At 61.1% G+C, this 12,598-nt stretch overlaps 1 protein-coding gene across 5 annotated transcripts; it reads left to right on the top strand.

Annotated features, from left to right (window-relative positions):
* The first annotated feature begins 406 nt into the window (after positions 1–406).
* On the top strand, positions 407–11,635 carry TGFB1I1 (transforming growth factor beta 1 induced transcript 1). 5 transcript variants are annotated; one of them, XM_026661066.1, is made up of 12 exons: positions 412–435; positions 2,883–2,933; positions 3,434–3,588; positions 3,961–4,028; positions 4,486–4,628; positions 4,880–4,976; positions 5,225–5,330; positions 7,365–7,604; positions 8,139–8,312; positions 10,022–10,103; positions 10,406–10,554; positions 11,279–11,635. In XM_026661066.1, the coding sequence occupies exons 1-12, from the start codon at positions 423–425 to the stop codon at positions 11,543–11,545; spliced, it is 1,545 nt and encodes a 514-aa protein (XP_026516851.1). In that variant the 5' UTR covers positions 412–422; the 3' UTR covers positions 11,546–11,635. The 5 variants fall into 5 exon arrangements, with proteins under 5 accessions (XP_026516852.1, XP_026516853.1, XP_026516851.1 ...); XM_026661063.1 differs by having other exon boundaries at positions 418–435; positions 2,883–3,029; XM_026661067.1 differs by lacking the exon at positions 2,883–2,933 and having other exon boundaries at positions 407–435.
* Positions 11,636–12,598: the final 963 nt, after the last annotated feature.

Raw genomic sequence — 12,598 nt, 5'->3', positions numbered from 1 at the left:
GGGGGGGGGGGCGTGAGAGAGAAGAGGAGTCCAAGCTCCTAGCCCGCTCCCCTCCCTTGTGGGATGGAACCCAGGAGTCCGGGCTCCCAGCCTCCCATCCCCGCTCCCCTCTCCTTGTGGGATGGAACCCAGGAGTCCGGGCTTCCAGCCTCCCATCCCCGTTCCCCTCCCTTCGGGGATGGAACCCAGGAGTCCGGGCTCCCCGTCCCTGTTCTGACCCGCTGGCCCCTCCCTCGGGGCTGGAACCCAGGCGTCCGGGCTCCCAGCGCCGAGCGATGCCCCGTTGCCATACATGGTCAGCGCGCAGGGGCCGGAGCCGGGCTCCTTGGCTCTCCGGGAAGACGCGTCACGGGGCGGAGGGGGGGCCCGGAGAGGGGGCGGGGGGGGGCTCTGCCTCCATCCGCCGCTGGGGCCGGGCCGCCATGGACGACCTGGGTAAGGGACCCGCTGCCAGCCTGGGACCCGCCGCGCCCAGCCCGGCCCCAGCCCCCGCCCGCGGCCGGCACCTTCCCCGCAGCCCCTCGGCCCGCTCCTCCACCGCTCCCTGTTCCTCCCTCCTCCACTCCCTTCTTTTTCCCTCTCCTTCTCTCTTTTCCTCTCCCTTTTCCTCTCGTTCACTCTCTTCTTTTCCTCTCGCCCTCTTTTTTCTCTTTTTCTCTTTCTCATTCGCTCCCTTCTTTTTTCTCTTTCTCTCTCTTCTCTCTTTTTCCCTCCTGTCTTTTTCGCTCTCTTTCTCTTTCTTTCCCTCTCCTCTTTCCTCTCTCGTGGGCTGCTTTTTGCTCCCATCCATCCATCTTTCTCTTACCCCCCCCCCCCCCCCCTCCCCCCCGCGGGCCGGGCCTGGGGGGGGGGTGGGGGAGGGGCCCCCCCCCCCCCCCCCTCCCCCAGCCTGTCCCGATCGGGAGGAGACGGAATTTCTCGCCATATTCCTGTGGCTTCCTGGTGCCTGCGGTGGGGCCCAACCTGCAGGGGGCGCTAATAACCAGGGACACCCCCCCCTCCCCAGCAGCACCCTCCCTGCTACCCCCCCTCAGAGAGTTCTACCCATGTGCCGCGGGGTCCCTTCTCTTCTACCCTTAACATGGGGGGCAGAGCTGGAGGCCGGAAAGAGATTGGGGGGCTATGTCCCGGGAATGGGGGCACAGGGCAGGGGTGGGGTGGGGGCAGGCTGTGGGAGGGCTGCGTTATTGGGGGATGGGTGGGTGTGTCACGCTGGGGGGGCCAGGCTGGGTCCTAGGAAGGGGGGGTTGGGGGCTGCACCCCAGGAAGGGTTTTGCAGGGGCTGCATCCTAGGAAAGAGGCTGGGGGAGCAGGGCTGTGGGAGGGGGTCCCAGGATATAGGATCTGGGTTGGGGGTGGGTTTGAGTCCTAAGGGGGGGGGCTGGATCCCAGGGGAGAGAGCTAGACTGGGGGGATGGGGTGCTGAGGTTGTCCATCCCCACCCCAGGTAAGAACCCCAGTGAGTCCTGCAATGAAGACATGTCTGTGCTGGGATAGGGGTGTGTGAGGGGGTCACTGAACTCCCACCCCAGGATTCACCCCCCTCGCCAGATTTCCCCAGCACCCCCTCCCAGCAGGAGTGGAGCTACCCCCCCTTCCTGGCCCCAAACCAGCAGAGGGGGCTGGTAGCCCACAGCAGGTGTGGCCAGGACTGGGGGAACCACTGGGTGAAGGGGAGCCATGGAGGCTGGATGAGCAACCCCCACCCTGGGCTCACTAAACCTGAATCTCACTTTCCCCCTCTGTCCCCAGGTCTGGTTTGTTATTGTAGGGTCTCCTGTGACTGACAGAGGGGCTGTATTCATCATGGTTTGTTGTTGTAGGGTCTCCTGTGAGTGCTGCAACCACAAGCAGTGGTTTGCTAGTGTAGGGTCACTTGGGAGGGCTGCCCATGCTGGGTTATTATTGTAGGGTCTCTTCGAGACCTCCGGGGCTGCTGGCACTCCTTTGTTATTGTAGGGTTGTCCACAAGGACTCCTTTATTTTTATATGGTTGCTTGTGGACCTTGGGGCTGACTACTCAATTGTTTGCTGCAGGGACTTTTACGCGATTGCTTTGTTATCGTAGGGTCTCTTGTGAGCACAAGGCTATATACACTGGTTTGTTATTGTAGGGTGGCTTGTGAGCAGCAGGAGCTGTTTGCTTGGGTGGGGCCTCGTGTGAGATACGGGTGGCATGTGCTGGTTTGTTATTGTAGGGTCTCACATTTACACATGTTGGTTTGTCGTTGGGACTTGTATTTACGCATGATAGTTTGTTGTAGGGATGTGAATTTACACACAATGGTTTGTTGTTGCAGAGTGCTCATAAGCACTGGGGTTACAAGCACTGGTTTATTTTTGTAGGGTCTCCCATAAGCAGTTGCTGAGAATACTGCTTTGTTGTTGTAGGGTGGCCATTATTGTAGGGCCTCCCGTGCATGCTGTGCAGGTTTGTTATGGTTGGAGGGGCAGTGGGCGCTGTGTTATTGTAGGGTCTCCTGTGAATGCGGTGCTGGATTGCTTGCCCAGGATTCTGGTGAGGGCTGAATCAGGCTGGTGTGTGACCCATGGTCTGCCCCCTCCCTGGCTTCGCTGCTCCTGGCTGCTGGGGAATGAAAAGGCCTCTGTAGGGCTCAGTCTGTGGTGGAAAATGTTCCCACAAAGGAGTGATTGTAGGAGCGGGGGGAGATCTCCAGGGAGAGGGGTAGGGGCGCTCTCCCCGCATAGGCAGTGGTGGCCCCGCTGTGGTGTTAGGAGGTGCAGGGCGTGGGCAGGGAGGCTCAGCGGTACAAGGGGTGGGCGGGGAACTGTCCCTTCATGGAATGCGCTAATCCCAGTGCCCCTCTGTCCCTCCTCCCCATCTGCTCCCCCGTCTCCTTCCGTCCTGTCTCCTTTTCCAGGTGACTCTGGCTCTCCTTCTTTCCCGCTTCGCCCCCGTATAGTGGTGTTTGGTACGTACCGTATGAGCTCCTCACCCAGCCCACCGTCACAGCACACGTGGCTACTTCTAGGGCACTGCCGCCCTCGGGGAACTTGTATTGCTAAAGGTTGAATCTCTTCTTGGGAGAGGAGTGGGGTCTAGTGGTCAGAGCACGGGGCTGGGTGTCAGGACGCCTGGGTTCTATCCCAGCTCTGAGAGGGCAGTGGAGTCTTTTGGTAAGGGGGGGTGGGCTGGGAGTCAGGACTCCTGGGTTCTATCCCAGCTCCGGGAGGGTAGTGGGGGATAGAGGATCAGGACTCCAGGGGCCTTCCCCCCCGCTTTGGGAAGGTCCAGATCTTGATGCTAATTCCGCAGCTCCAGAGCTGGGCGTCCTCTCTTCCTTTTCTTGTCCCTTGTCTCTGCTTCCCACAGCCCCTGCTCCCTCTCTGTGCCCCCTTCCCCCCCCAGCAGTCCCCCCAGATCCATCCTAGCCTCTTCCCGACCCCCCTCCTCTCTCTGCTCCCCCGACAGATGCCCTGCTGGCTGATCTGGAGACCACAACCTCTCACATTTCCAAGCGCCCAGTACTGCTCACGGACTCTGGGGCAGCCCACGCCAACGGGCTGGGGCAGGATGGGATGCCTGAGGCCAGGCCCCCCCCGCCACCCTACAACCCTCAGCAGCAGGTAACACTAGGGGGGTACTGCAGGGAGTGGGGTGGCAGCTCAGGAGGGGGCTCTTTCTCTTCACAGTCAGTGTGACATTAGGGAGCGCTGTGCTGCATGGAGTGGGGTGAGGGCTCAGTAGGGGGCGCTCTCCTCTCTCAGTGCTGGCCTGCCCCAATGAGCCAGTGTGGTGCTAGGGGGCGCTGAGCTGCAGGGAGCAGGGTGGACGATCAATCCCTGGGCAGCTGTTCATCAGCCTCTGCACCCCACCCCAGAGGTGGCTGCATCTCCCTGGTTAGTCTGAGACGCAGAAAGCTCATGTCACTGGTGAAGTGAATAGAGGCCCATTGAGTGACTCCTCGCACCCCCCCCCCCATGTCTCTCTCTTTGCAGGCCATGTCCGTGGCCCCTCCGCCTGTCTCTGCCCCGCCTAGCGGGGGCGACAAAGAGCATCTCTACAGGTGGGTCCCTAGCACTGGCTGGGTTAGGTCTACAGGGGGCAGTCCTGGGAGGGAGTGAAGGGTATGAGTGTGGGTAAGGAGCTGGGGGGGAGCTCACTGGGGGAAGGGAGGGAGAGACTGGCAGGGGTGGGGGTGGAGGGGTGAGGTCAGAGGGAGGGGAGAAGAAGCGGGCGGGTTGGGGTTTCTGGGGCTGGGGAGGATGGGGTGGGGAAGGAGAAGCAGGCAGGGGTGGGGCTGGGGTAGCAGCAGGCAGGCCTCCCCTTGGCTCTGGCCCAGTCCCTGCTGGCTCTGGTCCAGCCGCTCCATTAAGAGGCTCCCTATAAATAGCGTCTCCATCCCGCCCTGCCTCCCCACTGCTCCCCGGGCCAGGCGGGAGCTGGCTCCTCCCTGCGAGGTGGCTGGGGGGAGGGGGGCTGCTCCCTGCACTCTGCTCACCCTCTGCTCCCCCCCCCCCCAGCACTGTCTGCAAGCCCCGCTCACCCCGGCCCAAGGAGCCAGGCGCGCCACCCTTTTCCTCGTCCAGCGGGGTGCTGGGCGCCGGCCTCTGTGAGCTGGACCGGCTGCTGCAGGAGCTCAACGCCACGCAGTTCAACATCACAGGTAGGGCACTACCCCCCCTTTCCCCTGGCACTGCCGCTCCGGGGCACCGCCGCCCCCTGCTGGGCTGGGATCCGGGCTCCCTCCGGGGCACTGGCATGCTCTGCTGGACTGGGTTTGGGGCCACTCCATGCCCTAGCGCATCTCTGCCTATGATTGTGAAATACGTCCCCCTGGTGGATACGCTTGGTCACTGCAGGCAACTAATGGAAACACTGTGAATGTGTGTGTTTGTTTGTCGGTCTTTTCCCCAGATGAAATCATGTCCCAGTTCCCATCCAACAAGGGCCCTGATGGGGAGAAGCGGAAGGAGAAGCCAGAGGATGCTGGGGAAGGGGGGTCCCCAAGCCGGTGAGTGAACTTCCCATTTCTGGCCATTGGTCCATGGGGTTAAATATCCCACAGTGCTGAATGGGGAACACCCCAGAGGTGGCTGCATCTCAGTGCCAGGCGAAAGATCCCTGTATAATCAGTCCCGGCGCCCCACCCCAGAAGCGTATGCATTTCTGGCGGGGTGAGGGATTCCTGTATAAACAGCCCTGGGAGCCTTTGGGGGGAAGTTGGGGGACCCAATGACCATGCTGTCGTTTCCCTCCTAGCTCCGCTGGCTCCACCCCCCCTCCTGTGAAGCCATCAGCCACCTCTGCTACCCTGGAGCTGGACAAACTCATGGCCTCCTTGTCGGACTTCAGAGTTCAGAGCAACGTGAGTCTGGCACACTACGGGGGACGAGGCTCAGTCTGGGGGTGGGGGTCTAATGGGATTAGGGCTCTTCCTGTCCCCCGATGGGAACCAGTAAGTGTGGGAGTAAAAGAAGCAATGGGGAGGGGGAGTGTGTGCAAGAGGAGGGTGGGGAGTGAGAGAGCGAGCAAGTGTGTGTGGGGGGGTGGGGAGTGGGAGAGCGAGCAAGCAAAGGCTGCTATGTGGACAAGGGAGTATGTGTGTGCAAATGTGTGCAAGAAGCGGTGAGTGTGCATGCAAATGTGTGTGCATGAATGGGGGTAGAAAAGCATGTGTGAGAAATGGTGTGTGCAGATGGACACACAAATGAGGGTTCAATTGTGTGTTTGAGTGTGCCTTTAAATGACCGTGGAAGAGCATGTGTGCCAATGAGCATGTGCACACGAGTGTGCAAGATGCAGTGCATGAGCATGGGACAGTGTGTGTGCAAGGGGCAGTGTGTGCAAATGAGCACACGGGTGAGCGTGGATGCAAGGGGCAGTATGTGCACATGAGTGAGCAAGGAGCTGTGTGTGCACATAAGTGTGCACGATAATTAGTGTGAGAGTCAATGTGCAAGGGATCCTGGGTCTGTGTGGGGGTGGAAATGAACATGCAAGAGAGCAGGCGTGGGAATCAGTTCATGAGCCCACAGCCGTGCACGCAGTATGTGTGTGCAAGCAAGTGCAAAGGCGGGTTGGTGTGTGTGCAAATGGGGGTACAAGAAAGAGCGACCCAGCAGGTGGGCAAGCGAGTGTGGAAGTGGCTGCAGCGCCACGGAGCACTAGTACAAGTATCCGGGTGTGGGTGAGAAACCACAGGTGTTGGTGCCAACCTGGGCGACGGGGGCTGTGATCGTGAGTGTGAAAAAGGACATGGTGGCATACAAGCGTGTGCCCTCCCACAGGGGAGCCAGGAGGGGTGAGTCTGAGGGACAGCTGGCAGTCGGCTGGGATCAGAAGTGGCCTGGCGAGATCACCCATGTGGCGGGTGGCTGACTCTGCCTGTCCCCTGCCTAGAGCCACCCTGCAGGAGCCCAGGCACTGGGCACATTCCTGCCCTGGCACCAGCCTTCCGGCAGCCCACACGCGGGTATGTGACTCAGCCTGGCCTGCTGCTGTTTGCCGTGTGGTGCTGTTTGGCAGCGCTGGGGCGGCGAGCTGCCGCCGTGGGGCTGGGCTGGGTGGTATTGTCCTGGGTGTGGTGATGCACGGGGCAGCGTAAGGCTCTGTAGCTTGCTGGGATGGCGCTGCATGGCATTGGGCATTGTATAGCATGGCATGGTGCAGCCTGGCGCTGCCCGTTTGGCCTGGTGAACAGGTGAACACAGCAAGTGCCCGGTGTGGGATTCTCTGTCGTACCGGAACGGGTGCGGCACCGAACTCCGAGGTATGTGACGGATGACCTGGCGCGGTGCCCCATATCCCAGCAGCTGGGTACAGCGTAGTGCAGAAACCAGTATTAGCCTGGTATGGCACCTCCTGGCGTGGAATGGCGGCTGGCCTGGCCTGTGGCATGAAATGGATCGGGGTGGCCCCGGCGTGGGTAACGGGGTGCTGTGGCATAGACTGGCCAGCACACGCCATGGCTGGGTGGCAGAGGCTGTGGCCGGGTTTGGGGTGACGGGTCGGTGTAATGCCTGGCACAGTGAGTTGGGGGCAGGGAGTCAGGGCGCTGGTTGTGGCCATGGGGGCACTGGGCGTTGTGGTGCTTCAGATGCTGTGTGGCAGGGACGGGCACGATTTGGTGGCCTGTCGCATTCCTCGTGGTGGTGGGGGGGAAGGGGGGGGCAATGAATGGGATGCAACCGGTGCTTTGTGGAACAGTTTCGTGTCATTTGTGGTTATGGCTCCTGCAGGGCCGTACAACCTGCCTGGTGCCAATCCGGGCAGCTTGGTTCGGCGCCGTGGGGCGGGCGCTGCCTCGCTCGCCGTTGGGACCCAGCGTGGTTCTGTATCGCCCCCGGGCGCTGCTTGGTGCATGGTTCAGCACCTCATATCACAGCCGCTTCCCTTCCAGCTTCCGGGGGTCTCGGCTGCACCGCCCCCGGCCCCCACCCGAGTCTCCCTGGCGCAGCAGCCGGTGGTGTCGTCCGTCTGCCCCAGCCCCTCTGGCCCGCCCCCCCCAGCAGCGACGGCCCCGCAGGGCGGCAACTTGGACACCATGCTGGTGATGCTGCAGTCGGATCTGAGCCGCCAGGGGATCTCCACCAGCACCAAGGGGCTGTGCGCCTCCTGCCAGAAACCCATCGCGGGGCAGGTGAGCACAGGACTGGGGGCACCCGGGGGGGGATGGGGGGAAAATCGGAGGTGGGTACAGAACTCAGGGGGTGGGGCAGAGGAGCCAGGGCACTTGGGAGCAATCAGGGGCAGGGGAGTGGGCAGAAGTGGCTTAGGGGAGGGATAGATTGGGGAGGGGGCAGGGTCAATTTTGGGAGGGGCAGATTAGGAGAGTGGGTGGGAGATGCGGAGGACACAGAGTGGAGGGTGGGGTGGGACCATGCAGCACTGGGGAGGGGGCAGGGGGAAAAGGAAGAGCACCAGGTGGGGTGTGAGGGGGAGGGGAGGCAGGTAAGGGGAGGGGCTATCTGGAGGAAGAGGAGGGGTTAGGGGACATGGGGGGAGGGAGGAAGGGGCCTGTGGAGGGGGGAGTGCAGGACAGGAGAGGGGAAAGGGAGGGGCCAGTGTGGGAAGGGGGAGAAGGGAGAAGCTGGGTCTTTTCTTCTCTTGGTAATGGGTGTGCGTCCATCCATCTACCTGTTCGTCTGTCTTCCCCCCCCCCGCCCTTGCCCAGGTGGTGACGGCGCTGGGCAACACCTGGCACCCCGAGCACTTCGTCTGCACCCACTGCCAGAAGGAGATGGGGGGCAGCAACTTCTTCGAGAAGGATGGCGCCCCCTACTGTGAGAGGGACTACTTCCAGCTTTTCTCGCCCCGCTGCGGCCTCTGCAACGAGCCCATCCTGGATGTGAGTTGGCCACGCAGCGCCCGGCTGGTGCCATTCCCTCAGAGCACAGTGCAGTGCAGGAGAATGCAGTGCCGTACAGTGCTGTGTGAGAGAGCGCAGTGCCGTGCAGTGCTATGAAGTGTGAGAACATAGGGCCACACAATGCGGTGCAGTGTGAGAGAGCACAGTGCCATGCAGTGCTATGAAGTGTGAGAACACAGGGCCACACAATGCGGTGCAGTGTGAGAGAGCACAGTGCCGTGCAGTGTTATGAAGTGTGAGAGCTCAGTACCACACAATGTGATACAGTGTTAGAGTGCTGTGCAGTACCTTGTAGTGTGAGAGTACAGTGCAGTGTTGGAGCATGCAGTGACATTCAGTGGGAGAGCACAGTTATGTTCAACACAATTCAGTGCAGTGTTAGTGTAGTGCCACACAAGGGAGCACATTGCAAAAGGGTACCTCAGTGTGAGACAGCACAGTGCTACACAATGCAGTGCATGCAGTGATACACAGTGTGACAGAGCACTGTGCCACATGGTGCAGTGCAGCACCGTAGAATGCAATGACATATACTGTGGTATAGTGCTATAGAGTGCAATGTGAGCAATGCAGTGAAACACAATGCAAGGCAGTGCTGTATGTAGTGACTGCATGCAGTGAGACCCAACAGCATGTGCGGTGAGGCTATAGAATGCAGAGGCGGCCGGAGCCCTAGGCTCTTTAATTCGCCCCAGGCCCTTTAATTCGCCCCTGAGCCCTGGGGCTCCCAGCCGCCTCTGCAGCTGGTAGCTCTGGGGTGATTTAAAGGCCCTGGGGCTCCCAGCCACAGCTGGAGCCCCAGGGCCTTTAAATCTTGAAAGGCTCCGCCTCTTCCGGTTGAGGCCACGCCCCCACTCAGGACTCCTGCGAGTTACTTTCACCCCTGGGGAGGAGAGGCCAAGTGATGATGTCACTGTCCCTCTTTTGATACTTTCCTCCAGCTGCCAGAATGATCCTTGCTGTGATGTGGGTTAGGCGGCTTTCACTGGGTAGGTGCCCTCTCTGAGCAGTCTCTGGGATGGCCACTGGACGAGTCGATTCCCCTTAATGGACCATCAACACATGTCTGGCTGGTCCTGATGTAAATCTGTCTTACTAGGCGCTCCTTTGGATCTAGACTGTTCTCAGTGGAAGCAGATGACAGAACAAGGAGTAATGGTCTCAAGTTGCAGTGGGGGAGGTTTAGGTTGGATATTAGGAAAAACTTTTTCACTAGGAGGGTGGTGAAGCACTGGAATGGGTTACCTAGGGAGGTGGTGGAATCTCCTTCCTTAGAGGTTTTTAAGGCCCGGTTTGACAAAGCCCTGGCTGGGATGATTTAGTTGGGAATTGGTGCTGCTTTGAGCAGGGGGTTGGACTAGATACCTCCTCAGGTCCCTTACAACCCTGATATTCTATGGTTCTATGATTCTTTGTTGCCACTGAAAGACCAGTTGTGGGCGATTCCCAGCCTCACCACATATTCCAGTAACACACACGTAGCAAAGCTTCATAACTTCAGACACAAGGTTCACACGTCCAATCCAACGGGATAACAATTTTCAATGGCTCAAGACTTTTTAAATGATACCTCACAAGGCATACTCTGTACAAAACACCTCATCATCATATCGCAGTGGTGAATATCGGGGGGGCCGGGATGCTATTTTGAGGTACAGAGTGTCACACCCTGACTCTGTCCCTTCCAGAAAATGGTGACAGCTCTGGACAAGAACTGGCACCCGGAGCATTTCTGCTGTGTGAAGTGCGGGAGGCCCTTTGGGGAGGAAGGTGAGTGAGCACCCCTGCCCCACTGCACCCCACATCTGAGGGGACCTAGGCTGCGCCCCAGTAACCCCTCTGTGAGACAGACCAGTCCCCCAACTAGCATTGTCCCCATTGCTTGACAGAGACTGGCCCCCAACTAGCAGTGCCCCCCACTGCCTGACAGAGACCAGCACCCCCAACTAGCACTGCCCCCCACTGCATCCTCTCTGTGGGAGCCCTCAGACCCCTCGCTTGCAGTGACCCTGCTGCAGTGCGGCCGGTCACTGAGGAGCCCACTGGACCCTGCTCTCTGTCTCCCCCCACAGGCTTCCATGAGAAGGACGGCCAGCAGTACTGCCGCCAGGACTTCTACGAGCTCTTCTCCACGCGCTGCCAGGGCTGCAGCCAGGCCATCCTGGAGAACTACATCTCGGCCCTCAGCGCCCTCTGGCACCCCGAGTGCTTCGTCTGCAGGGTGAGCCCTCCCCCCGCCCGGGCACAGCTGGAGGGGAGGGGGCAGTGCAAGGTTGGGGGAGGAGGGACCGTGGAGGGAATGGGGGAGGGGCACTCTGGGGGATGGGGGGAGTGCCGGGAGTATGGGGAATGTGCAGTGCCGGGGGGGGGGAGGGAATGGGGGAAGGGCAGTGGGGAAATGGGGGGGCAGTGCAGAGGGAAGGTGCAATGTGGAGGGAGGTGGGTGGATGGGGGAGGGGGCAGTGTGGGAGGAAGTGAGGGGAGGGGGCAGTGCGGGAGCAAGAGGGGGAGGGCCAATGCAGGGGATGAGGGGAGGAGCCATGCAGGGGGTGGATGGGGGAGGAGGCAGTGTAGGAGGGAGGGACGAGGGGAGGGGGTGATGCAGGGGGGTGGGTGGATGGGGAGGGGGCAGAGTGGGAGGAAGTGAGGGGAGGGGCAGAGTGGGAGCAAGAGGGGGAGGGGCAATGAGGGGGGATGACGGCATGCGGGGGGTGGATGGGGGAGGGGGCAGTGTGGGAGGAAGTGAGGGGAGGGGCACTGCGGGAGCAAGAGGGGGAGGGGCAATGAGGGCGGATGAGGGCATGCAGGGGGAGGATATGGGGAGGGGCAGTGTGGGAGGAGGGATGAGGGGAGGGGGCGACGCAGGGAGAGGCGCGGGAGGGAAGCAGGGGCAGCGTGTGGGAGGTGCGGCGCGTGCACTCACCCCTCCTGCCCCTTCCCCCCAGGAGTGCTACGCGCCGTTCCTGCAGGGCAGTTTCTTCGAGCACGGCGGGCGGCCCTTCTGCGAGACGCACTACCACAAGCAGCGGGGCTCGCTGTGCTGGGGCTGCGAGAAGCCCATCGCCGGGCGCTGCATCACCGCCATGGCCCGCAAGTTCCACCCCGAGCACTTCGTCTGCGCCTTCTGCCTCAAGCAGCTCAACAAGGGCACCTTCAAGGAGCAGAACGACAAGCCCTACTGCCACCCCTGCTTCCTCAAGCTCTTCGGCTAAGCCACGCCCTTGTCCGGGCAGGCCCTGCCCCCAGGCCCAGCCACACCCCAACAGGCCCCACCCCTTGGCCCAGCCACACCCCAGCAGGCCCCGCCCCTGGCCCAGCCATGGCGGGCAAGCCACGCCCCACCCCACAACCGCGCTTCAGCAGGCCATGCCCTGGGCACAGTCACGCCCTGGCAGGGGGGCGCCCCACGGCAAGGCGACTCCCCGGCAGGCTCCTTACCTGGCATAGCCACACCCATCATCTCTGAGTGGGCGACGGAAAGGCCATGGCCCCCAGCACAGCCACGTCAATCATTGCCAAAGGCTGGGTAAGCCACGCCTCCCAAGCCAACCTGGGAAGCCCCGCCTCTTTCAGAGCCACACCCACAACCAGCAGGGGGCAGCACATCTGCCATTCCTCCCATGCTGCTGATAGGTCTTGCCCCATCAAGCCGCCTGGAGGCCCCGCCCCCGTGCTAAGCAGAATTTGAACCCCAGGCCCACAGGGGATGGGCACTGGTCATGGGTCTCCTCATCCAACAAGAAGGCATGGCCGTGGGGGGCAGAGAGGAAGGGCCACTGGGCTAAAGCCTGCCTTCAATGGGGTGTGGCTGTCTGGGCTAAGCCCCAGCCCCTGGGCACAGCAAAGGGGGCGTGGCTTATTTTTTCCAAAACTCACATTGAAATGTCATAGGATCACAAAGTGTCTTCAGCTCTGGGCTGGGGGTGTGTGGGGGTGGGGAATGGGGGGTGTAAAATGGGGCAGGTGGGAGATAATTGGGGGGAAGGGGAGAAAGGGGTTTATTACAAGCACAAATAAGGGAGGTATTTTATACTCATGCTGAGTGTTGCTATTTAAACACAGTGGGGGATCACTCCAGACTGGCACCAACAATCCTCACCTCCAACACTATGTGACTGTTAAACAGCCCTTGCGCCCTGCCCCAGAGGTGGCTGCATCTCAGTGCAGGGTGAGGGATTCCTGTATAAACAGCCCCTGTGCCCCACCCCAGAGGTGGCTGCATCGCAGCACCAGGCGCGGGATCTCTGTATAAACAGCCCCTGTGC

The sequence above is a fragment of the Terrapene carolina genome, unplaced genomic scaffold (assembly GCF_002925995.2).
Source record: "Terrapene carolina triunguis isolate 2854851 unplaced genomic scaffold, T_m_triunguis-2.0 Scaffold926, whole genome shotgun sequence".
Lineage (NCBI taxonomy): Eukaryota > Metazoa > Chordata > Testudines > Emydidae > Terrapene > Terrapene triunguis.
Note: the sequence above shows the minus strand (reverse complement) of the source record. Positions and strands in the feature narration are given on the sequence as shown.

What these genes read in the sequence shown, in the direction of transcription:
- TGFB1I1 (XM_026661064.1), top strand. Translation starts at nt 2,633, where the DNA reads ATGTTCCCACAAAGGAGTGATTGTAGGAGCGGGGGGAGATCTCCAGGG. An exon ending in AGAAACCCATCGCGGGGCAG is followed by an intron (nt 7,605 to 8,138) that starts GTGAGCACAGGA and finishes GCCCTTGCCCAG; the next exon opens with GTGGTGACGGCGCTGGGCAA. An exon ending in GAGGCCCTTTGGGGAGGAAG is followed by an intron (nt 10,104 to 10,405) that starts GTGAGTGAGCAC and finishes CTCCCCCCACAG; the next exon opens with GCTTCCATGAGAAGGACGGC.